Source organism: Drosophila mojavensis, unplaced genomic scaffold (genome assembly GCF_018153725.1).
Source record: "Drosophila mojavensis isolate 15081-1352.22 unplaced genomic scaffold, ASM1815372v1 contig_36, whole genome shotgun sequence".
NCBI lineage: Eukaryota > Metazoa > Arthropoda > Insecta > Diptera > Drosophilidae > Drosophila > Drosophila mojavensis.
In genome coordinates, this window is record NW_025318858.1 from 8,058,071 (window position 1) to 8,083,749 (window position 25,679).

The 25,679-nt window shown below is 39.2% G+C and overlaps 2 protein-coding genes across 5 annotated transcripts in view; one reads left to right on the top strand and one right to left on the bottom strand.

The window, feature by feature from the left end:
• The window catches only part of LOC6576323, a 30,546-nt gene extending 28,354 nt beyond the window's left edge, over nt 1-2,192 (top strand). For both annotated transcript variants that reach the window (XM_015165122.3, XM_032729006.2), the window contains exons 2-4: nt 135-317; nt 394-503; nt 605-2,192. In XM_015165122.3, the coding sequence (XP_015020608.1) occupies nt 135-317; nt 394-503; nt 605-1,757 (1,446 nt within the window). In that variant the 3' untranslated portion in view covers nt 1,758-2,192. The remainder of the gene's footprint in view (nt 1-134; nt 318-393; nt 504-604) is intronic.
• Nucleotides 2,193-7,209: 5,017 nt separating this feature from the next.
• The window catches only part of LOC6576324 (trissin receptor), a 43,594-nt gene continuing 25,124 nt past the window's right edge, over nt 7,210-25,679 (bottom strand). For 2 of the 3 annotated variants that reach the window (XM_044008769.1, XM_015165123.3), the window contains exons 3-11: nt 24,443-25,129; nt 19,600-19,744; nt 18,241-18,400; nt 17,303-17,503; nt 16,542-16,952; nt 13,750-13,764; nt 13,358-13,608; nt 7,818-8,037; nt 7,210-7,681 (exon numbers count right to left, since the gene is read on the bottom strand). In XM_044008769.1, coding sequence (XP_043864704.1) covers nt 7,631-7,681; nt 7,818-8,037; nt 13,358-13,608; nt 13,750-13,764; nt 16,542-16,952; nt 17,303-17,503; nt 18,241-18,400; nt 19,600-19,744; nt 24,443-25,100 — 2,112 coding nt within the window. In that variant the 5' untranslated portion in view covers nt 25,101-25,129 and the 3' untranslated portion in view covers nt 7,210-7,630. The remainder of the gene's footprint in view (nt 7,682-7,817; nt 8,038-13,357; nt 13,609-13,749; nt 13,765-16,541; nt 16,953-17,302; nt 17,504-18,240; nt 18,401-19,599; nt 19,745-24,442; nt 25,130-25,679) is intronic. The other variant, XM_002002279.4, reaches the window with a different exon arrangement.

Below are 25,679 nucleotides of genomic sequence, written 5' to 3' on the forward strand. Positions count from 1 at the left end.
AAAAGTGCGTATTCTAGCCCTTCACACTTACATATAAGTTCTCTGATTCAGTAGTTCTTTAAGTCAACTTGATACCAACTGAGTTTCGCCTGTATCTCACATCACATTTCGCTTTTCGTTCCCTTCCATTGCAGATGCTGAAACACGTACAAATCTCGCCGTTGCGCAATCGCTCCGATTCGCTCTCGCTGCGCTCCTCGAGCAACGCCTCCTCCTGCGCCAGCTCCATGTGCGGCAGTCCGGAGCCGCCCACCGATATGCAGCGAACGCCATCGCGCGCCTCCAGCTACTCGAGCCTCAACGAGCAGCTGCCACAGGTGAGTCCCCACTCAGACTTGCTTTGCCTGGCCCAACCACTCCTAACACACACTCTTCCTCTTCCGCCCCCCACAGACCACAATCAAAGTCTACACAAACTGCCTGAAGATCGACATTGAGTACAAGACGCTGGGCATTCAGTGGGACACGACGAGCAAGGAGGTGATTGCACAGCTCCTGAGACGGTAAGTGTGAGAGAACGAAATCCACTTTCGAATGGATCTAATCTAATAACTCCCTCCCTCTCTCTCTCTCTCTCTCTCTCTTTCTGTCTTTCTCTCTTTAGCTTGAAGATGCGCCATCGGGATCCGCGCCTCTTCTATCTGTCCATGGAGGTGGCTGTGCGGCGAGCAGGGGTGAAGACCATACTGGTGCTGGACGAGGACACACGGCCGGCCATCCTGCAGGCCTGCCATCCCAAGGGCGAGTCGCGCTTCTGCCTGCAGCTGAAGGCGGGCGGCCTGATCCGCGTGCACACCTCGGCGCTGCAGCCGAGCTCGCAGTACAAGTCGCTGGTCATCAGCGAGGAGACGACCTGCGACGAGCTGCTGCAGCTGCTGCTGGGCTGCTACAGCTCCCTGGAGCCCGTCGAGAACTTCTCGCTGTACGAGGTCTGCCCGGGCCAGGAGTGCCAGCGCAAGCTGCATCCGGACGATCTGCCGCTGCGCGCGCAGGCCGAGCGCCTGCGCCGGGGCGAGAACTGCCACTTCCTGGTGCGGCGCACGCCCAACTATGCGCGTCGTCGCCAGCTGCTGGCCAACCTGAACGAGGCCATCAAGCAGAGCTACGAGAGCGATGCGTCGGCTGTCTCTGCCGCCGCTGCCGCTGCTGCTGCAGATGCGGATGCGGATGCCGTTAGCCTGCTGGAGCTATCGCTCGAGTCGGATCTGTCGCTGTCGGAGGATTTGCGCAGCTGCAGCAGCAGCGAGGATGCCGAGGATGATGAATGCGCCAGCAGCTCCGGCTCCTCGGACACCTCCACCGAATGCACACTGCGTCGCGACTTCTTTCAGCGACGCACGCCGGTGCAGGTGAACGGAAATGCGGCCAGTTCGGCCGTAGCTGCCGCAATCTCTAGCTCTGCCTCCTCCTCCTCCTCCTCCTCTTCGGCCTCGCCGTCGCCCGCTCGCGCTTACAGTCCCGTCTACAACATACGCGAAATACGCACCGCCACACACTCGTTCTCCTCGCTGGGCAAGGACAAAAAGCTGCTGGACATCCACATGAATGCGCGCTATGCGCCAGCTGGCATCTACAACCGCCTGCTGCCCGTCGCCGAGGACAGCCAGGACGGCCTCGACGTCAATGGCAATGCAACAGCAGCGACAACAACAACAACAGCGACTGCGACAGCGACAGCAACAGCTAATACTAAGCTCGCAGCGGAGGCTGTTAACAATAATCCAGCGAAAGGCTTGGGCCACTTTGTCTATTTGTAACTAGTCAAGGCCACAAGTTGTACATAGAGAGGCAGGCAATGCGAGAGAGGGTAAGAGAGTGAGAGAGAGAGAGAGAGAGAGAGCAGAGAGCGCGAGAGTGGAAATATCCCCAAAAAGAAACGTAAACCGTTTGGACCAAAGATGCATTTGTAGTTTAAGCCTAAGTGTAAATAGTTAAGAGATAGAGAGCGAAAGCGAGAGGGAGATGCAGAGAGAGAGGGAGAAATTGAAGCTTTTGGCATTTGTTGCACAACTAAAAGCTGGTAAATCCAAGATTACTAAAGGAGTCTATAGCTTGAGGCTTTAGTCGCGTAGCTAAAGCTAAACTAAGTCGTCGGATATCTGAGCACCTAACAAAAGCACCTAACACTTAAGATAAATATATGTAGAAACCAAAAAGATATTCTAATAATATAAACTAGAAGAAAAAAAGAATTGTTATTGTTATTATTATTATCAGCATACCCCGCCTTTGCAGCTGTCCACAGGGTATATTGCCTGACCTGGGCCTGGGCAAGTTAATTGCATTAAATGCAATATTCACGGCTAACGTCAATCAGGCGGCGGCGGCGTTGGCGGTTGACCAATTGCAATTTGTGTTTTTAAGGATCGACGCGGCGCCGAGCTTAACTCGAATGATTTACGCGGCGTATACGCAATTTGCCATATAAATGAGCTTACTGCACGAGCAGCTTCATCAAAAATGAAAACAAGCTAAAGATAGCTTTAACTTCAGCCTTTTTACAGCAATTTTTTTTTTTGCTTTCTTCCGGAGTCTCTTAAATTACAGAAATTATCTGGATTTTGTTGCTGGGCGACTTTAGCCAACTAATTTATTATGAAAGGTCGCCAGACTGAATTAAAAATAAACAAATTGCCAATCAAATCCAATTTGTTGCAGCCTAAAATAATAAGTCAGCGCAAAAGGATGCCAAAGGGTCTCACAGATACTGAAAGTTTTCGCTTTGGGTAGATTGTTTGTTCGGCGTTTCCTTTGTTCAGGCAGTGAAAGTAGTCCCAGCAGTCGCTTTTAGCAGTTACGCTTTCCAGTTGACAGCCAGGATATGGTATATCCATCCTATGCAACATGCTGCGAATTTTCTCTTCTAAAACTTAGTTGAGTTTCAGAATCCTTCATCCTGATTGCTGCTTATGAATTGTCCAGTTTCAATATGGGCACATACGATCTAACTGTGCAGAACAATCAAAAGAATATTTGTAAAATAATCACATTTATAATAATTGGCTTTCTTACTTCATTTGGATAAATAAACCAAGTTTTGTCATTTTGCCTGATAACAATCACCAGAACTATCACAAAAGTATGCAACGAAAAAGCGTGATTGAGGTTTATTGCATAGCGCCATCTATTGGATTCAATTGCAATTACTTTTTAATAAGTGAGCTGCCCAAAAGTATGCAATGCATTTATGTCCTGCGTTATTGAGCTATGTCAATAGAAGAGTCGCTTGCTGACGCTGCATTTGGTAGGTGTTTCGTATATTTTATGTAAATATTGCAATTATAAATAAACAGAACATTCTAATAATCAGGTTGTTGATTTATGTTGATCTGATATGGTTTATTTGCCTTTGCACTGCGCTGCTGCTGTTGCTGTTACTCTTGCCATTTCCCGTTACCTTCCGTGTCGCAAACATTAAAGACCTATAAAACATAAAGAGCCATGTTTATTGTCTGCATGATAAGTTGGAAAACGTGAGCAATAAAAAATAAATAAATAAATATATAAATATTACTGTAAGCCTTTGGCGTTCACAAAATAAATAAAATTTAAATTTATTTAAACAAATTTAAAAATTATGTATTTTACAGCAAAGGCATTTAACCTAAAAATTGCCTACGTTATTTTTTACAGTGTGTGTGTGCCAAACAAAATTCTGCATTGGACCAAAACGAACTAAACCGAAGCAAAGTTTGCCAAGTTCAGCGAATCGAAGGTCGAACACCCACACATACACATAGTGCACCCATGCACGTATAGAGAGTGTACACTGTACACACACACAGACACACCCACACATGACGTAAGCTAACACTAATCTAAGCTCGTTTTGTTACTCCTTCAACTAATTGCCATAATCCGTTAGATAAAATTTCTTTATCATTTTTTTGCTGCTGCTGCTGTTGCAGTTCTTGTTGTTGTTGTTGTTGTGAAAGTTGTGCGAATTGAATCGGGTTTTTGTGTGCGCTTTTTGTTTTTATACAACTAATCGGCTTAGCATGCAAGCCACAGCCCACAGTTATGCATGGCTACGTAGGCGTGTGGGCGAGTGGGCGGGCGGGCGTTTGTCTGTTTGCTGTTGCAATTGACTTCTTTGACAGCTGCTGATTTTTCACTTGAATGAAATTGTAATCCTGGCGCTGGCGTCAGTTGACTAACTATATAGCCGTTGCTATTAATTTGTTAGTGCGTTTTATAATATGTTTAAAATATGGAGACAGAAGCTGCCGCTGCTGCTGCTGCTGCTGCTGCCGCTGCTGCTGCTGCTGCTTCTTCTTCTTCAACTGCAGCTGCTTTTAATTAAAAAATCCGTTTGCGTCAGCATCGAAGGAGTTGAGTTTAGTTGCCAGTTGGCTGCCAGTTGGTTTATATTACATGCACAAGTTCTGGTTGACTCAGGCTTGCCTAATAGGCCGACAAGCAGAGGGCAAGAAAGAGCGAGAGAGAGAGAGAGAGAGGGGAGGGGGGAGGGGAAAGATACTGATCGCAACTGCAACTTACATGTGTGGCAACATCCTTTTGCCTGTTTGTCTGTTTGCCTGCTACTCCGGCTCGATGCTCGGCTGAATTCTCGTTATTGCCATTTAGCCAGCACTTGACTTGCAAAACTTTGCACTCTTTGAACGGCCTACCCTGTAAATGCCGAGCTGTGCTCAGCGAGTCGTTCAGTTCGTGGCAGTCAAGTGCGTTATATGTAAGTCAGCCGAGGGCATTTCTTAGTCAAGTTTTGCTTTACACTTCAGCTCAGCTTCAAATTGCCTGCACACACACACATACACACACAGGCACACACACATACAGGTATCTCTTTGCCAATACTCCCCAACTGCTGCAATTGCTCCTAGGCACATGGCAAACAGTTTTCATCAGTTTCCATAAGCATTTTCAAATCAAGCTCTTTCGACACTTTTGTCGAGCTGCAGCTGCAGCTGATGCTGCAGCTGATGCTGCTGTCGTAGGCTGTGCGCCTGTTATTTGCATTTTTAAATTTCGTCGAATTTTGCACATTTTTATTTTTCAAGAGATAAAGAGAGCGAGAGAGAGGGAGAGAGTGAGTGAGTGAGCAGGACAGCTAATATGTTGTTGCACACAGTGCGTATGATTGATGTGGGCTGCATATGTTTTATTTAGTTATTGCAAGCACCATGCACACACTCTCTCTCTCTCTCTCTCTCTCTCTCTCGCTCTCTCTCGCTCTCTCTCGCTTTGTCAGCTTGCATACATCACTCAGCGCTTATCTTGAATGCCATTCGAGGGCAGTTACTGTGATTTATGTCAATTCGCAGCCGTCGCTTCGTCGCTTCAACTTGCTTTTAATTATGAGAAATTGTTGGCTCAAAGCTGAACCGAAAGTTGCTTTGAGTAGCTGCAGCCCGATGCTCGCTGCACGCTGCTCGCTGCTCTAAGGGCGCCACTTGACACAATTTATGGTCACCTTTTCTCTCCTCGCCTTCCGCTTCCGCTTCCCCTTTTTGCATAACAAAGCGACGGCCGTGCAGCTTAACAAATGGCCAAAAAGCAAACAAAGACCCAAACAAGTGCTCGAGCTTCACTTTTCTTTTCTTATTTTTTCATTTTGCGCGGAATTTCATTGCAGATTTCCTTCTCCACTTCTTCTTCCACTGTTTCTCTTTGCTTTTTTCATTTTTGGCAATTTCTTCTCTCGCTCTTAATTTGGCTCAAAGCGCGAGTCGCGTGGTAATTGAGTTTGCACGGCTTCGCTTTGTGCGCTGAGAGCAGCAGCAGCGCGTCCTTAGCCCGCTGCAGTGCGTTGACAAATTGGAAAACAGCAACAACAGCAATACAAATAAAAATAATAAAAACAAAAAAAAAAAAAATATGCAAGGTAAAAAAAAAGAATTTTGGCATTATTTTTCCCGATTTCGTTTGGCTGCCTCAGCTGAACGTGTCTGTTGGCAGGCCGCAAAATCATTCGTCAGCAAATTCGAATTCGACTTCGAATTCGGCAATCAAATGTTATGAATGCCAAGCACCGTTCGCCATTCGTTATGCTGCTGATAATGCAGAAATTATAAATCAAAATCAAATCTATTCAAAATAAACCAAATCAATTGCAAACGCAACGAAATGCAAATTGTTTTGCAGCTCGTTTACATTCGGCCAAAGCGAACTCATTGCAGTCGCAGACCTTAGCTGGAAATGCTTAGCTTAGTAAATGGGAGGATGTTAGTTAACTTATAGATAAATATCATCTTATAAATTTATCGATATTCATATGGGTATATATAACTTGTATCATCTATACAAGTTATATAAATGTTATGTACAAATATTCGAAATATGATAGACAAGTGAGTCTTGACAATTCTTACCCCGCTGAATTCGTTCTCGATAATTCTCGATAATTTGAATTTCTGTCAAAATCGAAAACAAACTGATCCCCTTGCCATTTAAAATTATCGGGACTACTGTACATATAGCATATATAGATGAATATCAAATATTTATAGCAAATATACATGTATGACTCTCTTTTAATCGTCTTGCATTAAGAGCTAGTACTAAAGATAGTAGAGATAAAGCTGTAGTCCGATCAATAAGAGAAAATAAATTCAGCTGTTTGCCAGGGCACCATCGATAGTATCGTTTGGCTTTACTTTATGCGATAGCTCAATGTATGTTGCTCGATAGTGAAATATTGTTCTACTTAGGGGATAGTTGAAACAACGCTGAGCAGAGTATTGACGACATATCCTGACGCCGTCAAGTGGACTGCATTCACGATTATCCTCAACATCAGACGCGATTAATATTTGTGCCCCATGCTATATAAGAATTACATAAAAAGGGCTTCACTCTTCGAAACCATCAACAGCTCAGCAGGAATCCTTGCGCTCTCCCTCGTGCAATATTTTGGTCTCCAAGTAAGCAAAAATAGAGAAACCTACCTCTTATGCCTTAACTTGCAGTTCCAGTAAAGCTAAAATAAAAATATTATAAAAAAATGAATAATTGCAATTATACATATATCAATTATATCTATATACATATTATAAATATTGCTTTATGCTTTTATTATATATAGATATATATATATATATTGATAATGTATATTATTTCAATCAAGAATCAATAAATAGTTTTGAAAACTCATTAGAATAAAACGTGAAAAGTCTTTACATACATAAAGTAAGTGACCAAATCAAGTCAATCAAAGGCAAGCTAATAAATATACCAAAGCCAAGTTACTGAATGCTTAAGACATTATTGAGTTTGAATGTTAGTTTATTCGTATATTTGGTATCACTTTAAACGAGACGTCTTACAGCTATTAAATATGGACACGCCGCGTGTCCTGAGATATAGAATTATTCAAATACAATTTGCGAGTCAGAGAGCAAGATCTCCCTCTCTCTCTCTCTCTCTCTCTGTTTCTCTCTCTGTTTTCGCTCTTTTAGCCTGTAACGAATGAGGCTTAGTTAAAAAATGGCTTAATTCTTTCGTACAATACTTTGTTTGACAATGGATAAAATCTATAAATGGAGCTTATTTAGTTATTCGCTTGCCAAGCAATTGAGACTTCTTAAGTGAGCATCACAATGAGCTAATCCTTTGGGTTCTACGAGCGGCGACCGAACAGCCTAAAGCGCCTCCTCCAGCAGCTTGGCCATCATAGCTGCTCGTTGCCAATGTGCGTGGTATCCGTGGGCAGCGAGTGGGTCTAAAAATGGACACAGAGAGAAAAGGAGGGAGAGGTGAGAGGTGTGAGTGTGAGAGAGACAGCTACATCAACATGCGTCAATGGATGCTGAAACAGGTAAAATTATTAAGCACCTGGCTTACAGTTAGACACACACCTGCAACGCCTTGCGCTTGTGATGCATCGACGAGTTCGAGGATGACTTGCCCTTGCCCTTCTTCCACGAGCAGAGCAGCAGCTCCTTCATGCCCTTGCGGAAATTGCGACTGAGGAAGGCGTAGAGCAGGGGATTAACTCCCGAATTGAAGTACGTGACCAGAAAGGTGAGCGGCGTTAGCAGCGCATTAAAATTGGAATCACCGCGATACGAACGTGACCTGCAAATATATAATTTAGAATAATAATATAAATACAATATATAAATAAATATATAAGAATTTTTGGTATATGCAAATGCTGTCAAATGCTGTCATTTAAATGAGCATAAAAATCCTCTCGAGAATTGCCTGAGCTGTTGGAAATGTGCCAAATAAAAAGCAGAAGGAAACATTTTTAATTGCTAATATATATAATATAATTATATTTACTGCTTACACTTGTTACTTAGCAGTTCTCTAGCACTGTCTATGACAGCAGAGAGTGTAGACCGCAATACATTCTTAATGTAAAATATTTATCTATGTATGTATGTATAAAATGACGTGATGTTGTCTGGTTAACAGCACAATATCACAACAGAGTATAAAACCAATGTTTAGTAACAGACTATAACATCAGACAGAGTCTAACAGCAGAGTCCAATAGCAGAGGCCAACAGCAGAGTGTCTCAGGCTGTGACTCACAGCAGACTCCAACGGGTAACAGAACACTCTAAAATCGAACTTTAACAGTAGAGTCGTTAGACTCTGTTAGTTAAGCAGACTCCAGCAGCCTCTGTTACTGTAATGTTGGTGTGAAGCAGAGAGCTTACACTGAGTTTTCGTGGAGGTGGAGGCTTTATCCGAGTGAGATTGCGTCGTGGTTTCACGCTTTTAAGCTCAGATTTCTATCCGAGACTCTCTGCGAGAATGAGAGAGGGAAATACTGCTAGTGATTGTAATCCAGGGCGATGCGTAGTGAGAATGAGGAAGCTGTTAAAGCCATTCGATATACATTTAACATTTACATATAACAGTTGTAACTTCTACATCTCCATATATACTACTCTATTATTTTTCACCCACAACACAAGTGTCTTGAGCTCTCTATATATATATATATATAGTTGTTATTAAAACCCGTTCCAAGAGCTTTGTCTTGGGCCAACTGTCTACTGTCTGCTAAGTGTTTTGGCCAACTTTGGTTGTTGTTGCAAACTCTTAAGTATTTCAACAGATTTTTACCTGCTGCCGTTGCTTGTTCGCACTAACTTTGCGCAGCGTGTAAAGTTTTGCAGCAGCTTCAAGTGGGCAGCAGAGCTGAGAGGGGACTAGTTATAGGCACGACTTCGATATATCCTGTACTAAATGCGACCATGTATACGCTTTACTTTGAGTTGCTCAATCCTGACTGCTTTAATATACAGGGTATCACCGGGTCTCCAAAACAAATATACCCTATAATGGAGTCCTCTAGTCGAAATGTAACTAGGGAATCACTTCTTTCCCTTCAAGTTTTGTTTACAAACTGGACAAACGCAAACTTTTTGAGCCAACTGTCAAAATGTTTTCGGCTCTCCTCTCGCGTTGTTTGCGAGCTGACAATTTGCGCTGCACTTTCAGCTGATAAAAATGTGCGTCAGGTGCGACGGGGGCAACGGGGGCGCGGCTAACTGATTGGCGATCTCAAAGGTCCCGGCCAGTGCTGCGCTGCTTGAGTTTTCGAGTGGCTTTCGCAATTGACTTGCAAATTTAAAGCAGCAAAGGCGAAAGAAACCTAAATCGAAGCAGAAGGACAGGCCTCTGCACCGCATGGGGTGACCATTTGGCGGGCAATCCATATAATAAGGCAACATTAGGCACAGTCCGAATGTCCCTCAGTTCCAGGCTGAGCGTCGCGTCTGGTGTCTGGCCTTCCGGGCCAATAAGCATCAGCTGCCCCACGCTGAGCTCCGTCGTCTGGCAGCGTCTATTAATATAAATGCTGGCGTATAATAAAACTGGGCTAGCGTGAGCCAATCGACTACACACGGCCAACACCGTCATCGTCGTAAATGACAACATTTTGATAAAACAGTTCGCAATTCATTAAAGCCACTCCAATTCCAAGCGAATTGGAGCTAGGCAGCCTTTAAGATAGACAATAGGTAATCAAAGAAAAGGAAAGAAAGGCTGTCTCTTTTCTCTCTTGCGGACGAACTTTTTAAAGTTTGTTCCAGTGAGTCTTAGCATGAGAGTAGAATAATTCAAGCAGTTATTCAGCTCATGTAAGTTAGTCCGATAGTTGTCTAGAATGGAGCAATGTATGTTGAACTGTTTTCAGCTAGGTAGAGAGCTGTTTAAACATAGGGCAGATAAAAGACGCTTCTCTGGGCATTGAGGTCATTCTAGTATAGCCTAACGGCAGATTTAGTCAAGTTTAGTCTAGTCTAATCTAATATATCCCCGCCTAGTCTCGTTCAGTCCAGTTGAGACAAAGCATGTCTATTCCTGTCAAGTGAAGCTCAGTCATTTAAAGTTTATCCATGTCTAACCAGTCTAGTCCATTCCAGTGTGTAGTCAAATCTATCCAAGTAAACTGTAGTGATTCCGCTTTTAACAATTAACAATTAAAGCTCATATTAAATATGCACCATTTAAGTTTTATAATTATACAAAAATACTGAAAAACAATATCACAAAAAGAAAAAGAATTGTATTTATATTTAAGCTATTATGTATATTCTATATGTCAAAAAATCAATAAATGTTAAAAAATCCATTTCTTACTCAACAAATAAATCTTGCTATATAAATAATATGATTCTCTTCTTTTTGTTGATACGTAAGAGAGTTGTATAATATTGTTGCTTATATTATTTATACATAAATGCTATACATGTTAAGTATTGCTATAAGCGGAGCACTTTTCTAGGGTACTCTTCTAGTCAGGCATTGCTTATGAGAAAAGTTTTATATATTCGATTCTAATTTCCCACAAATCGACTTTCAATTACATTGTTTCATCATGCGATTGAAACATGCTAAACACAATTTATGGCCAACAAAACAAAAGGAAATTAAGAGCTAGGGATTGATTGATGTTTAGAAGTTCCCCATATCTCTGCTTCATCTATTGGGATTATCAGAGTGTCAAACGTTTCGAGTTGGGTGTGAACAAGACCATTAAACGTGGGCGATAAATGCAACTATTTTGCATTTAATCATTTGTTTGCTTTGGCCAAATATTTCATTTAATATTCACGCTTCGGTCGACTGCGCGCGTTTTGCTTGAACAATATTAAAAATAATAATAATTCAATAACATATAATATTTGCGAAATATATTTTCGCTCGAATTGCTTAAATGCATTTTGCGCTTGGTTTCAGTGCGCATTTGCAATGTGCAAAAAAAATTTATGTTTGGGGCGATTTTGTGGTCGGCATAAAAACCAAACTAGAATTTATTTGCTTTACTCTGCTGCACACATACACACACACACAAGCAAAAGAAAAAAAAAAAGAAAACAATTTGCAAAAATATATTAGTTGAAGCTTACTTTAATAAATGTTTACTTCACAGTTCCTAGTTCGGATTTTCAGCTTTCGGTTTCTGCTGTTCCTCAAATCAACAGTTTATATCGCATCATCTGGTCAGCTGCCAAACCAATCAGCGACTCGCTCCTCCTCCCCCCGCCCTTAGGGCTAACCAGAAGCCGTCAGAGAATGGAAAAATCAAACATGACCCACAAGCAGCAGAGGCCAGACGAAGGCAAATATGAATCGAAATGTTTGAATAGAACGACGCAACAAATATGGTCAAGGCAAAACCCAAAAAAGAGAAAGTAAGCAAAGCTGAGATGAGCAGGAATGCTGTGAGCATCTGCTTGTCCATCTGTCTGTCTGTCTGTCGTTCACAATTTATTTCTATTAAGACATTTGCCATGTGATGCGATGCGCTGTAATTCGGCTAATGGCATCAATTGTCAACAAGCTTCAAGCTGATCAGATACTTAAATTCCTGTCCAAGTCATTATAAAGTAATAATTCATATTAGACTTGTAAATACACACATATATATACGTTTGTCTATCTGCCTTGGCACATTCACTCTGATTGATGCCCACCCTGACATGAGACAACTGCAAGCCAAGTGAATTGTTTCACTTATTTTTCTTCTTTTTCTTGCTGGCGCAGAGACAAATATCAATGTCACTTGACGTATTTGAGAAACTTTTCAACTTCAAAATAAAAGAACAAATTTGCGAGAAATATTTTTGGGGAATAATAACAAAATAAGATTACAAATTGAAGCGAAATAAATAGGAAATATATTATTGTGCATTAATATACTAAATTTCAATTCTAATCGAATTATACAAGTTCGTATTACTATTATATATTACTTCATCATTAAAATTCTAAATAAATGGTACAGATATATTATATTAATATTATTATTATATTATATAATATTGTATCTACATTAATGAATAGCTTATATTCTTATTATAAATAATCTAATTATATGTTCTTAATTTAATAGATTTAATGTAAAATCCTTTGTTTAATTTAGTTAAAATAATGATTATAAAAATAAATTAAACTATTTATTTTTAGTATTTGAATACGTTTATACTAATAGCGTTTAATAATAGCATGAATTATATTAAATTTCTTAATATATTTTTTTAGGCGCATTTATGTCCTGAAATTCTATTCAATCTATTCCTGCTTTGCCTTTTGGTTAAGCCCTTAAGGCATCCCAAACAAACGCTTAAGGGCCACATTCAGCTAACTGTTAAATAGCCTCTGAAGCAAATGCGAAGAGGCGCGTTACGCCGTGAATAACAATTAGGCTGAAAATCGAGAAAAATGTTGCTCGCAAACAGGCTGAGAGGCGGCGTTTCGGCCAATCTGAATGGCAATTGGACCATTTTAATAGACAATTTAATTGTTTGCGCCGCGACAGGTAAGGACAGGTACAGGCACAGGCACAGGTAGGTTGGAGTGTATTATTTATTGCGCGTCAGATGGCTACGCGCTACATGCAAATGACTCTCAACTGTTTGCATAACATCAAATGGCGCAGATGCTTATCCTACTGATGATGAAGGTGATGATGATGATGGTAATGATGATGACGAAAGCGACAGACTATCCGCACTGCACTGACCCAAGCCAAAATGATTTTTGCTTGATTAAATTTAACAAAAAAGTTCCTTCTTTACAGAAAATTAAATTAATTTTATACATATTTGCGCAGTATTTGCTTAAATCAGTAAAAAAAATATATATAAATTTAATTTAAAGTGCATGGGCTTACACTAAAATAAATAAAGTTGCATAATTATTAACATTAAACAGCAAATTAAATTTCAGAAATTTAATAAATATTTTTAGTTCTTTAATTTACACTTGAAGAAAAAAAATAATGTTCACCTAATTAAAAACTCAAGTTCAGCTAGTAAAAAAATGTTTATGCATTCTAATATTTGGTTATTAAATTTCACATTTAAAAGACTTTCCCACATGTGCTCTTAGTTATTTATAATTGCTTTTCTCTCAGTGTACCACTCACCAGTATTGCCACATTTTGCGCGCATGATACGGCAGATTGCAGAGCGCGAATGTCAGCACAAATATTATCAGCATGCGGACCACGCCTCTCCGTGCGCGTAGTACATTGCTCGATGAGTGTGACATATGTGCGGTTGCCACGCCCACACCACCGCTTCCATTGCCCTGCCGCTGATTGTGCGTGTGGGAGTGATGATAGAAGCTCGTTTTGCGACAAGCGCTCACAATGGGCCGATCCGCTTCTAGCGAGACCTGCATAAGAAATCGAGGACGTGTTTGTGAACATTAATCAAATGGAAAACTATTTTTCTGTTTTTTTTATATATTGTTTTTTATTTTTATTTATTTTATTTTTTTTAGAGCTTTAAGAGTGGTTTTCATGAAAATACGAACCTTGCAATTATCAAGCTACGTTTTTTCAGTGTTATTGTTGTTGTGTTGTTGTTGTAGTTTTTTGTCGGTAGAGAATGTAAATAAATGTTATTGTTAGGTTGTAATGAAAATAAGGAAGCGAGATAAATATAAACAAAGAGGGAGAGAGCAGATAGAGAGATTGGGAGAAATAGAGATAGAGAAAGAGAGAGAGAGAGAAAGATATATATAACACTTAAACTTAAAGGTAACTATTGATAGAAAACTATTAAGAGAGAATTTATTAAAGCAAAAAGCAACATTTTTTGTTTGTTTATCAGTCGAGCGAAAGAGAGTGAAAGAAGGCATTTCTCTTTTCATCTACTTAAATCAAGTATCAAGTATATTATCATAAAAACAAAGTATAATAGGTAATATGTATATATAATAATCATACACCATTAATTAGACTTAGAATTATTGTAGTATACTTAAATCTACTGTTCTTTTTTGTTAACTCATTACATCTAATAGCGCTACTATTTTCACCAATGTTCGATTTCGATTTCTAATAAATATTCTATGCTTTGCATTTGATTCTACACAATTTGCCTTTAATTGATTTATGTTTAATGTAGACTACTCCAAGGAATCATATATTAAGTTTAAAATATATATTAAAGGCTCAATTTAATGCTGGCTGCCCGGTCGAGCGCTCCATTGAGGTTGAGTAAGTGGCATATTGATATATTGCGTATACGCGGCGTGGCACGGCAGCTGAGTGGAATAGCACACATTTTACTTGAGGTTGGTTTCATTTTGAAAGTTGCCACTGCCTTGGCCTCGGCTGGTCTGGCCTGGCTTAAGTTGCCAGCCAACAAGCTGTCTGTGTAATGCTCTCTAATGCCGCTTGACACCTGATGCTGCAGCTGCTGCTGTAGCTGCAGGTAATGTTGACCAAATTGCCATTTCAACTGCAATTTCCACTTGCAGCTCGCTCAACTTCAACAAATATTAACTATTAGAAGCCACGCGCGCCACTTACACCTGCCACACCTGCCACACGGCCTGCACACTTTACACCTTTACACACAGTGCGAGAAAGTTAAGGAATGCGAATACTTCAAATTTGTTGTTCAAGTATTAGTTGACCTTAGTTCGAGCTGAGCAAAAGTTTGCGCTGCAATGTTAAGATATCAAGTGCCAACTAAATATATCAAGCTTTCTATTAAATTCAAAGGAATAAATAATACATTTTACCACAATCAGTTTTCATACTATTTCAGATTTATGTATCAAATTATTTTGACAGATATATGCATATTAATATATATTATTAAATTCGATTTTCTGTTGACACAACTGAAATTATTGAAATTTTAATTACCTCTCACATCCAATGTGTATTTCTGTCAGCGCTAACAGAAATCACTGAACTCAACTAACTCCAACTTACACGCACGCTCTCATTTGCACACGTATTTTAATTAAAGTAACTTAAGTGCAGACGCTAGAGCCTAATGAGCTCTTATTAGTGAAAAGTGCTCAGCTCCGCAATCATTTAAATACACAGCGCGCATATCGCTTACGATCCACAAACTCTGTGCGCTCAGAGCAAGTGAGTAAATTTTATATGCGCTCTAGTTAAGCTTTGTAGTTCTATGCTCTAAAGCTCTCAGCGAAAGGAAAATACGATAATGTTAGAGCAAGAAGATTACAAATATATGTAAGTATGAGTGATCACAATGTGCACATGCACATTATTGATGTACATACATATATACAAATCTATGTAACTAAAGCTTTTGCTTTGATTTTCACTTTCTTTAAACACATTTCAGGTTAACAAACAATTTTTTTAGCTGTAATTAATTGATGAACTTTATGTGATATACGATATATGTATGTATAAGTATAAGTATATACATTTGTTATTTATCGCAAAAAATATAAGAAGTGTGTGCGATCGCGCTACGACTGAAACGATTGCTCAGAGCAACTGAGCCAAAGGTGGGCAGCAGTCAAAAGAGGAGAAGATGCCTGCAGATGGCAAATGAGCAAGAATGTCACAAAGAAGGAAATAAAAGAGTGAGTCAAAACTACGCGCTCCCTATGCAGTATCTGCATTATAATTGCACACTCACACATTCACACACGTGTGCATGTGCATACATATAGACTTACATATAATTAGTCGCGTGCTCTCTGCTCAGAAACTTCGAATGCAATAGAGAGAACGAAGCAGCACACCATTCGCTTACAATCCGAGGATTTTGTGTCTCGCTCACTCAAAGTGATGGCAGCTACAGTCACTTCTACAAAACTGCTCAGCTCAAATATGATTTACGATCCACACTCTAAGCGCTAGAAGCTCAGGCGCAACCTTAACCTCCGCTCTGCTCATCTTTCGTTTATTTGTGGATTCTGTATGTCTCGCTTGCTCATATGTAATGTATGAAGTAAAGTAAAATTCAACTTCTACAAAAGCATTTATCGTGTTTGATCCACGCAGCTTTCTATATAAATTTGTGGACTTTGTCTGTCTCGCTCAACTCTTATACTATGTTAAATTGAATTGTGTTCGATTTTCGCATCATGTTATTTCTTTCTACGTACTTAAGCTGTAGCTTCGCAACTTGTTTATGCACTTATGAGCGCAATTCCCACAGCATTTTCTTCAAACGATGAATGTAGATATATATGTATGTAAGTATATATATGTAAGTACATTAGGGTATTTTTTGCATAGAACTTTTATATTGCTTAGAATATTTTGGGCAGCCAGAGTGCCAAGCGAAACAACTGTGACTATCTGTTTTTGTTGTTGAACTCACCTGACTCTCGGTGATGCTGACGCCTCGCTTTTCGTATTTACTGCTTTGTTTACGTGACAAGGACGTGGAGCTGCTGCCGGAAGCTAGCGACGATGTTCCAGCACCTGTTCCTACTCCTCCAGCACTGCCTCCTGCTCCGACTCCAGCTCCTCCTCCTGTCGCTGACGACGCTGGCAGCTGATGGAGTTGATGATGATGTGGATGGGCTAGGGGATGTGCGTGCGGATGATGGTGATGATGATGATGATGGTACATGCTGTTATGCAGACTCATGCTATTCTCTGGACCAGCCTGATGCTGCTGCTGCTGCTGTTGATGTTGTTGTTGTTGTTGGTGCTGATGTTGCGTCACATGCGGACTGAGACCACGGGAGCTGCGCCACAAAGCGATGGCTATTTTGCTGTACAGCACCTGTCAAAGTAATTTATGGTTATTTTTATAGCAAGTGTATAGTGCTATAATATCTGAATATTTGAAGTAGAGTCGGGCAATTATGCTGCTTGGATTATGGCTAAGCTACCTTGTCTTCTCTTTTTTCTTCACTTATTCGTTTTTTCTCTCTGTTCTTCTCGTTTCTTCAGGTCTCCTCCTTTCATTGCTTCTCTCTTCTCTTGTTTGCTTCTTTCTCTTTATTTGTTTTTTCCCATTTTTTCTTATTTGTTTCTTTCCTCTTCTCTTCTGTAGTTTTCTTATCTCTTTTCTTTTGGTCTTTTCTCTTTCTTTCGTCTCTCCCCTGTCTTAGCTCACCTAACCTTACTTACCGTCATAACCAGGAGCGGCATCACGTAGAGCAGCACAAAGTTAATCATGTCGAGCAACTTGGAATTGAACATTTCCCGATCCAGGACACAGATCTCCTCCTCCTGGCCATCCTCGGTGTGAATGTTCTTAATAGTCTTGCTGAAGACAAATTTGGGCGTCGAGTAGACTGCCGACGTAATCCACACGGTGACAATGACCATCTGCAAGAGGGGAAATTTTTACCAGGTTGTCATCCAAATGGGTCTAGGCGAAACACGCTAAGCTCTTCACTAATTGCCAATGGTCACACACAGAGTTTCGTATGTCTCTATGTCCATGGTCAGTCTATGCCATACTTCAGTTTAATGGACGCTATTCACATTAATAAGGAAGCATTTGCCTAGACAAGGGCGGCGCGTTTTCTATGTATATACATACATATATCTATTCCTGGAACTTTTTTTATTAGATTAATTGGGTCAATAATTATGCCATTGATATGCCTGGTCTGGCCGCCGGCTCTGGCAAAAGTTTTGCGTTGCGCAAGGAAGAAAACTTTTTCCTTTTGGCCTGTTTAACCTTTTTGGGCAAGTTTCTCGCAGTCGCAGTTTAATAAGTTCCATTAGCGCGTAATTTGCGGTCGAATTTCCTATTAAATTGAAACGAAGCCTTCCCAGTGCCACCAACGCTGTTCCCGCTAAACGAATAGATTCAGGAGCTTTAAGAGCTGAATTAAATTTGATTTTGGTTCAAACTCTTTAAATTTTCAGGTTTTTAACTTAATTTTATTAAATTTAAAACTCAATTTTGAATTTGTTTAATATCATATATGTATATTATCTAATTGAACCATTTAATTTAATTTTTAGTTTGAAGTAACCAAGCAAATTTTAAATATAATATCTATATTCCAATAAAGACTGTAAAATATATATTCCATTTGACATAACTAACTTACCCTTAAGCGAGCAGCTGTTAGAATTTGTTTGCACGTTATTGGATGGACAATGGCAAAGTAGCGCTCCATGCAGATGACCACCAGAATAAATATTGATGCCGTATAGCTAAGCGAGTGCACGAATTGGTACATGCGGCAGAGGAACTCGCCGAAGACCCAGCTAAAAATAGTGTGAAAAAAGAGCGAAAAAATATTATAGCTTTGGATGCTATTACAATTTGTTTCTTAACTAAACTGAGCTAGTTCATTTTAATGTTCAATTATCTTGAACAGAAGGATACACTCGGATTCATTTATATCCGGTTTATCAATTGAGAGAGGAACAGCTTTAAATGAATTAAACTCAACGGTTCCCTTATTGAGCTGAACTTGTTCATAAGCTCACTAGTTCATGTTAATGAACTCGTACATATGTACATAAGTGCAAAGAGTGAAAACCCCTTCTTTGACTGAGGAGTGGGCGGGTCAGGTGGGCAGGCTCTCACACACTTGAGGCGTCGAGACGTATCAAATGTTATGACACGCCCACCGCAAACTAATGCCGCATTAAGGTGTCATTTGAGCAGGCTGTGGCCAGAGCTTTAGCACTTCGCCATCATTTTTATATTTTCTCATATTGCATTAGGCCACCTGAAATTGTAGCCTCGGGCTCATTGTGCTCGGGGATTAGCACGTAATTCTATTTTTGTGGAACAGCTTAGCCGCGGTAAGTGGAAAAATGTCAGAATTTCTTCTGCTACTTCGCTCGCCATTTTTACAAAAATAAAAAAATAAAATTATTGGCAACTTCTTGGCATTCTCTGCTACAGCTGAAAGGCATCAAATTTGCTGAGCTACTTAAATATCCATTAAAAGTGAAAGCTTTCGGTATGCAGTCCTCGAGCATGCGAAAGCCGTATACCCATAAATCCGGACGGGTTCTCTCTTTGCTTTTTCATCTTAAACGAAGTTCTGAGAGATGCCTTTGATTTGTTTAAGTTGTTATTTAAATTCATTGAAAATTATTTATTGCTATGGAGAACAGTAAAGAATGCGTTGATAAACAAAAACTAATAGAGGAAAAAACTATAAAGGGATACTTGTAATATAAAATAAAAAAGAAAATAAAAAAGAAAAAATTAAATAAAATAAATATAATAAATAAAATAAATATATGTATATCAAGTTACAGAGCTCAGCTGTGTTATATGACTCTGGCTAATAATATAAATACATATATCAAAAAGTTTATACTGAAATAATTATTGAATTTTTAATTGTCACACACTTTAGCTTGCTTTAATTATTTTTAATAAATTATTTTATTATTATTAGTATTATTTTTATTAAGTATTGTAATAAACCTTTTTTTCCACTTACCTGTCTATAAGATAGATGGAGAGATTTTGCATAACACAGAAGAGACCCACGCAGAAGTCAGCAAAGGCCAAGTTGGCCAAGAAAAAGTTGGTAATGGACCGCAGACGGCGCGATAGCGTGACGACCAATATAACAAGCAGATTGCCTAGGAGAATCACAAATTAAGGAATAATAGTTACCAAAAGTCAATTAAGCTGTTCCATTCAAACGCTTTGCTAATGAGAGATTTTAAAAACGTTAACATAATATTTGGCTCTGCTTTCAGAGTAGAGCAAAAAGTCCGCCCATCTGTCGACGCATAGCTGGTGCAGTAACTTTTAGCAGACAGTCTACATAGGCACACATGATACCGAATGGCAATTTTTGTCACAGTCCCTTGACGTTTGGCTTAATGTTGCGTTGAAAGTTTATTTTAATTAGGGGCTTTCATTCATGCCACATCTCTGGCTATGAGCCTGTGTGTCTTTCTTTCTCTCTCTCTCTCTGTGTCTCTCTCACTCGCAATGTCTGCCTTAATTAAATGAAAACCCTGCAAAGTGAGTTTAACTGACAACAGCAGCTAAGGGCCTATGATATGTGGCCAGCAATTGAATGGAATGTGCAGACAGTTAAGGCTAATTGCCACAGCTGTCCAAACTGGATCAAAAGGAAAAGCTGTGAAATTGCTCATAAATTATATTTGCTAATACCAAAAGTAAGCCACATACTGAGTACATGTTTCTTGCTCTAAAACAAGTCAATTGTCACTCGAATGAAATATGTAATCATCATTTGATGTAAGAAACAAACTCAGGGTTCAGGGGAGTTGATGATCGATTGAGGTTGTTTCAGCGTTGACCTCCTATATATCGGTCTAGCTATAAATGAGTATAAATAAACTGAGCACTAAGGCAGTTACGGTATCTCCTAGTCTTGCGCCATAATTTTGATATCAAATCTAATCATCGAATTTTTTTTACCATTTTTGTTTTTGTCAATGACATGAAAGCAAAATTTATTCCATCTTTACCTTAAGTCTAATCCTTTTACAGTTATAAATTCTGATTTAACTTGACGTTAAGCCGATTATGTTTGAGTTTAGTTCAAGCTTTAATTAGCCCTAAAGGTAATCTATATTGAAGTTTAAAATAAGCTCATGTGTTTAGGTTGTCTTTGTATGGCATATTCTATTTTACATACATACATATGTATATGTATTTGAATAAATGAAATAAAGGCAAACAGTGAAACTTTTGTTGAGCACTTGCATGAGGAAACGGAACTCCGGCACGGACTTTACAAGCCCGTACTCCATATTTGGCAAGGACAAACGTGGAGTGAGTGTGCTGGGTAGAGATGAGTCAGCCTTGAGAACATTTTGTACGGGTTGTGTTTTGTTGCGCTCTGAGTTTTCGAATTGTTTGAAGTAATTAAAAAAGTTTCTGTTGAACACATTTTATTATACAATATTTTTTTATTTATTTATTTATTTATTTTTTTTTTAGCTTTTCTGCCTGCCATTCGCAAAACAAATAATACGCGTACATCAGCGAACGGAAAAAAAAATAAAAATAATACTTGTCTCTTATTGTTGCTAGCCGTAATTCACGTATTTAGCAAATGTATATATATAAATGCATTTATGCATGTGCGTATATATGTATATAAATATATATACATATATGGGGTATAATTTATGAGCTTTTGGCTGAGCTCTAATTAATGTGTGCAGCGGTTGCTTCAACTAGTTGCAACTTGTACGAACTATTTTACAACGTTCAATGCATGTTTATATTTCCCAATTTGAATGTATGCCAAATGCAGAGAGAGACAGAAAGAGAGAGAGAGAGGAGAGAGACAGCGAAAGATAGAGAGAGTAAGAGTGGTCTAAATTGTAATTTGAGCTTAGCTTAAATTCTAAATTTGCAACATATTAAATTCGTTGCCTCTTTAAAGGCCACTAAGCGAATTTCAATCACTCTAATGCCTTAACCACAGACTGTTGCCAACATTTACCTATGGCCTTCGTCTTGGGTTTCAGTTTCCTGTTAATATCACAAATATTCTCCCAACACATCTGTGTGTATGTGTGTGTGTGTATGGGTGTGTGGGTGTGTTGGGCATGTCAGCATGTAGCTATTTAAAGCTGTTATTGTATCAGCTCAAGTAGAATTTAATGGAAATGAAAGATGACACATAGAGAGATAGAGAAAAGGAAGGAGAGATAGCATGAGAGTGAGAGAGTTAGAGGATGTCAAAGAATCAGAAAAAAGAGAGTGGGAAAGAGCGGGTAAAAGAAAGAAGGAGAAAGAGAGCGAAAGAAAGAACCATATAGATGGAGAGCTCAAAGTGAGTGAAGAAGGAATAGAAAGAGAGAAAGAGGGAGAGAGAAAGAGAGAGAGAGAGAGAAGTTGATAGAGTACAAAAAGGCAGAGATTGAGAAAAAGCGAGACTGGGAGTCAGAAAAAGAACAATATTGACATAGTTATACATATGTTTATAGAGAGAGGAAAGGCAATTTAAAGATAAACAGATTAAAGGCGAGTCAGAGAGCGAGCAACAGTGAAAAGGAAACGCAAATAAACATAGGACACATAGAATACCCGATATAGAGAGGCGAGTTAGATGAATACAGATTGTTAGCTACTTTACGTATATTCTTCCTACCCTTCATATTACAAAGATATATACATAAATACATATATTAATACAAGATCGCCAACAGCAAAGTATTTGCCAAGTATATATATACATATAGATATATATATATATATATATATATATATATATATATATATATATGTTACAGAGTCGCTCAATGCTAATATTATTGCTGTGCTCTCTGACCTTGGACTGATTTGGTTTATGTAAAATTGCGCATACGCCTCGTGTGTCGGCACATAATGAATGATGGCATTAATTAGTCAATCGGGCCATTATGTGGATTTAATTAGAGGGACATCTATTTGAAAAGCTTAGGAGCAACAATTATGTCAGGCAACAACAATTGCCTGCTGCAATCAATTATGTTGTTTCGGCTGCTTGGCGACATTGTCTATCCTCATTCTGTGTTTGTGTGTGTGTGTTTTTTTTTTTAATTTTTATGTTTGCTGCGTGCTAAATGAATCGAGGGGATAAATGGGAGTTGGCTAAAACATGCAAGCCATTGACCATAAAATGTGCCCGGTCTACAGTAGGTGTTGCTATTTGCTGTTCGTTGTTGTTGCGTTTGTCTGGCCGAAGCGGTGACACGACACTTTATTGCCCTCTGGCTGTATGAGCGACCATTTTAATATGCCCTGTCAGCGTGCGTGTGTGTATGCGTGTCTGTGTCTGTGTGTGGTGTTGAATTTGCCACTAATTGCTGCACTTGACGCTTGGTCGAATGAAACGATTTATTTAATGGCATTGCATTTGCCTTTAAGCTAATGCGAATTAACTACAGCCAACAATACGAAGAAATATAAATCGAAAAAAGTCATTAACATTGTTAGATTTCATTAATGCAAATAAAAAAAAAAATAAATAAATAAAAAATTAAAAATTAAAAATAAAACATACATCATTCTTATATAAATACAGTATAGACATAAAATATAGAAATAAAATATTATTAAATCAAAGTAAATAAAATATATATAAATAAATAATAATATGAAGCATATTTCTTTTATTAAAATTTATAGTTACTTAAATTATAAATTGATTATTACACAACTACACTATGCTCTATACATAATAGAAAATAATAATTTCAATGTACCACAACTGATCAACCCAATGCACTGATATAATATCTATATTTAAATAAATACTATAAACTGTATTTATATATTTACATTTGCTTGAATAAACAAAAATAATGTGAAATGTATTTTGAAGATCCTTGCAGAAACAGTTTAGGGATTCGCAGACCAAACATGAACAATTTACTTTTTTTTTTGTTTCTCTTAACTTTTGGGCTAGGGAAACCGAAAAAGCCAACCACAAACTGAAAGTCGGTCAAGCGGTCAAGCCACAAAAGAGTGCTTTAGTCCTTAGCCATATCTGTAGCCACTTCTTTTCTACTTTTTTTATAGGGACAGCTAAGAGCTGCTGAGTAATTGGCAAGTGAGCAGTTAACAGGGACACCCAGATGTATACAGAGAAAGAGAGAAAGAGATAGGGAAAGGCAGAACAAAGGGAAACAAAAGCATAGCCAAAATAAGCAACTAAATGAACATACAACACAATGTGAGGTCTGGGATCGATGCCAGCAGCACCTACCAAAAGCCAATTTGCTTTTGCTGGTTTGGCACAAAATGGTTGGCTGAAAAAAAAAAAACCGTATTAAGCTGGGGGCAGTTGAGCGCAGGTCAGCTATGAATCAATTTCTCTTCATTTCGAACTAAAAAAGCCTTTCACTACTTAAAAGTGAAATAAGTTCGGGCAGCTTGAAACTGAGCAAAAGATAACAAGCTATCGATTCTGTCTCACAAACGTCAGCAGCTGCTGAGTAAACCCAATTCAGCCGGATAATGAAATGAGCTTCGTGCTGAACTGTGAACTATGCAGCTCAGTCGCTCATGAACAGTGTCGATAATCGCTCAAGTGACACTCAATGCAATCCAACAGTTTCACAATTGCACATTTTCAGTTCATAAAATTTGGCTCCAGATTAGCCAACCAACAAGACAAAATGGTTCATCAACTGAACTACTTTTCAAATAAACAATGAGCATAAATAGAGAATGCTCAGCTCTATAGCTAAATCATGAATTGTCTTATATATGTATTATCATAATGATGATTGTGATTGTGATTCCTTAATTCATTTGAGCCATTTATTAATTTATATATGATTCATCTATGGAACTGCACTTACCGAAGAAGCAGCAGCAGAAGACAATCGTGTAGAGCGTTATGAATATAATGCGCACATCGGTACGATCGAATATATATTCGCTGGTGTTCTCAATGTCCTTCACTTCCTCTTTAGCTGCTTCAGTTAGTTCACTCAATGCTAGAGCTGTGGTTGCTGCTACTCCTGCTCCTGTGGCTGCTCCTGCTCCTGCTGCTGTTGGTGTTGCGGCCGTTGCTAATGTGGTTGTTGACTCATTAATGGATAATGCGATTTCCGTGACGGTCACATTGGGTGCCAGGCTCGAGTCATTTCCAGTCGCTGACAATGAACAATCAACTAGGAGCATCAGCAGCAACAGCAGCGGCACTGGCAATGAGCGTCGATGTAGGCGGCCTGTTAGCTGTTGTTGTTGTTGTTGTTGTTGATGTCGCTGCTGGCAATCTAGTAAGCCGGAAATGTTATAATTTGTAGTTGGAGCTGGGCTATTGCCGGCTTCATTATCATCATTATCATCATAAGCCGCTGATATGTTTGTGCCAACAGTGTTGCACAGTTGTTTATGCGCTCGTCCCTGCCCCACATCCGTTTCCGTTGCTGGCCGACGACGACGACGTTGACGCTGCCGCTGTCGCTGCCAGAAGGACGCTGCCGACGTCCACTGTCGACTGCTGGCGCTCATGGTGCCAATAATGCGTTGCAGCTGCAGCTCTAAAGATAGCGAGAGGGGGAGAGAGACAAAGGGATAGAGAGAATATAGTGTGAGTGAGATAGAGCAAATGAGTTTGAGCTGATGATAGTTAAGAGAATGCACAGTTAGCTTTAATCAGCTTTTGCTGCTGTTGTAGTTATTGTTATTGTTGTTATTGTTGTTTTAGTTGTTGTTGTCGTCGTCAAAACGCAACGACCCAAAACCACCGCAGCACTTATTGCTGATTAAAATTTACAGAAGCAAGCTGCAAAATTAATATTTTCCTCGAAATTTTCACATCAGCCAGCGGAAATTGTAGCTGCTGAAAATTACGCATACGCCAGGCTCAACAGGGCATTCTTACAAGCAGAGCAAATTACTATCGAAGCCCTTTCATATACATGTATGCGTGTAATGATCTAATTAGCCAATGATTTTATAGAAACGCACGACGTACCAATTTCCCTTGCTGTATGTTTTAGCTAGTATGTGGGCCGATAAATTAATTTATACAATTAAAATGACATTTTTGAAATATTTTAAAATTCTAAAAAAAAAATATATATATAT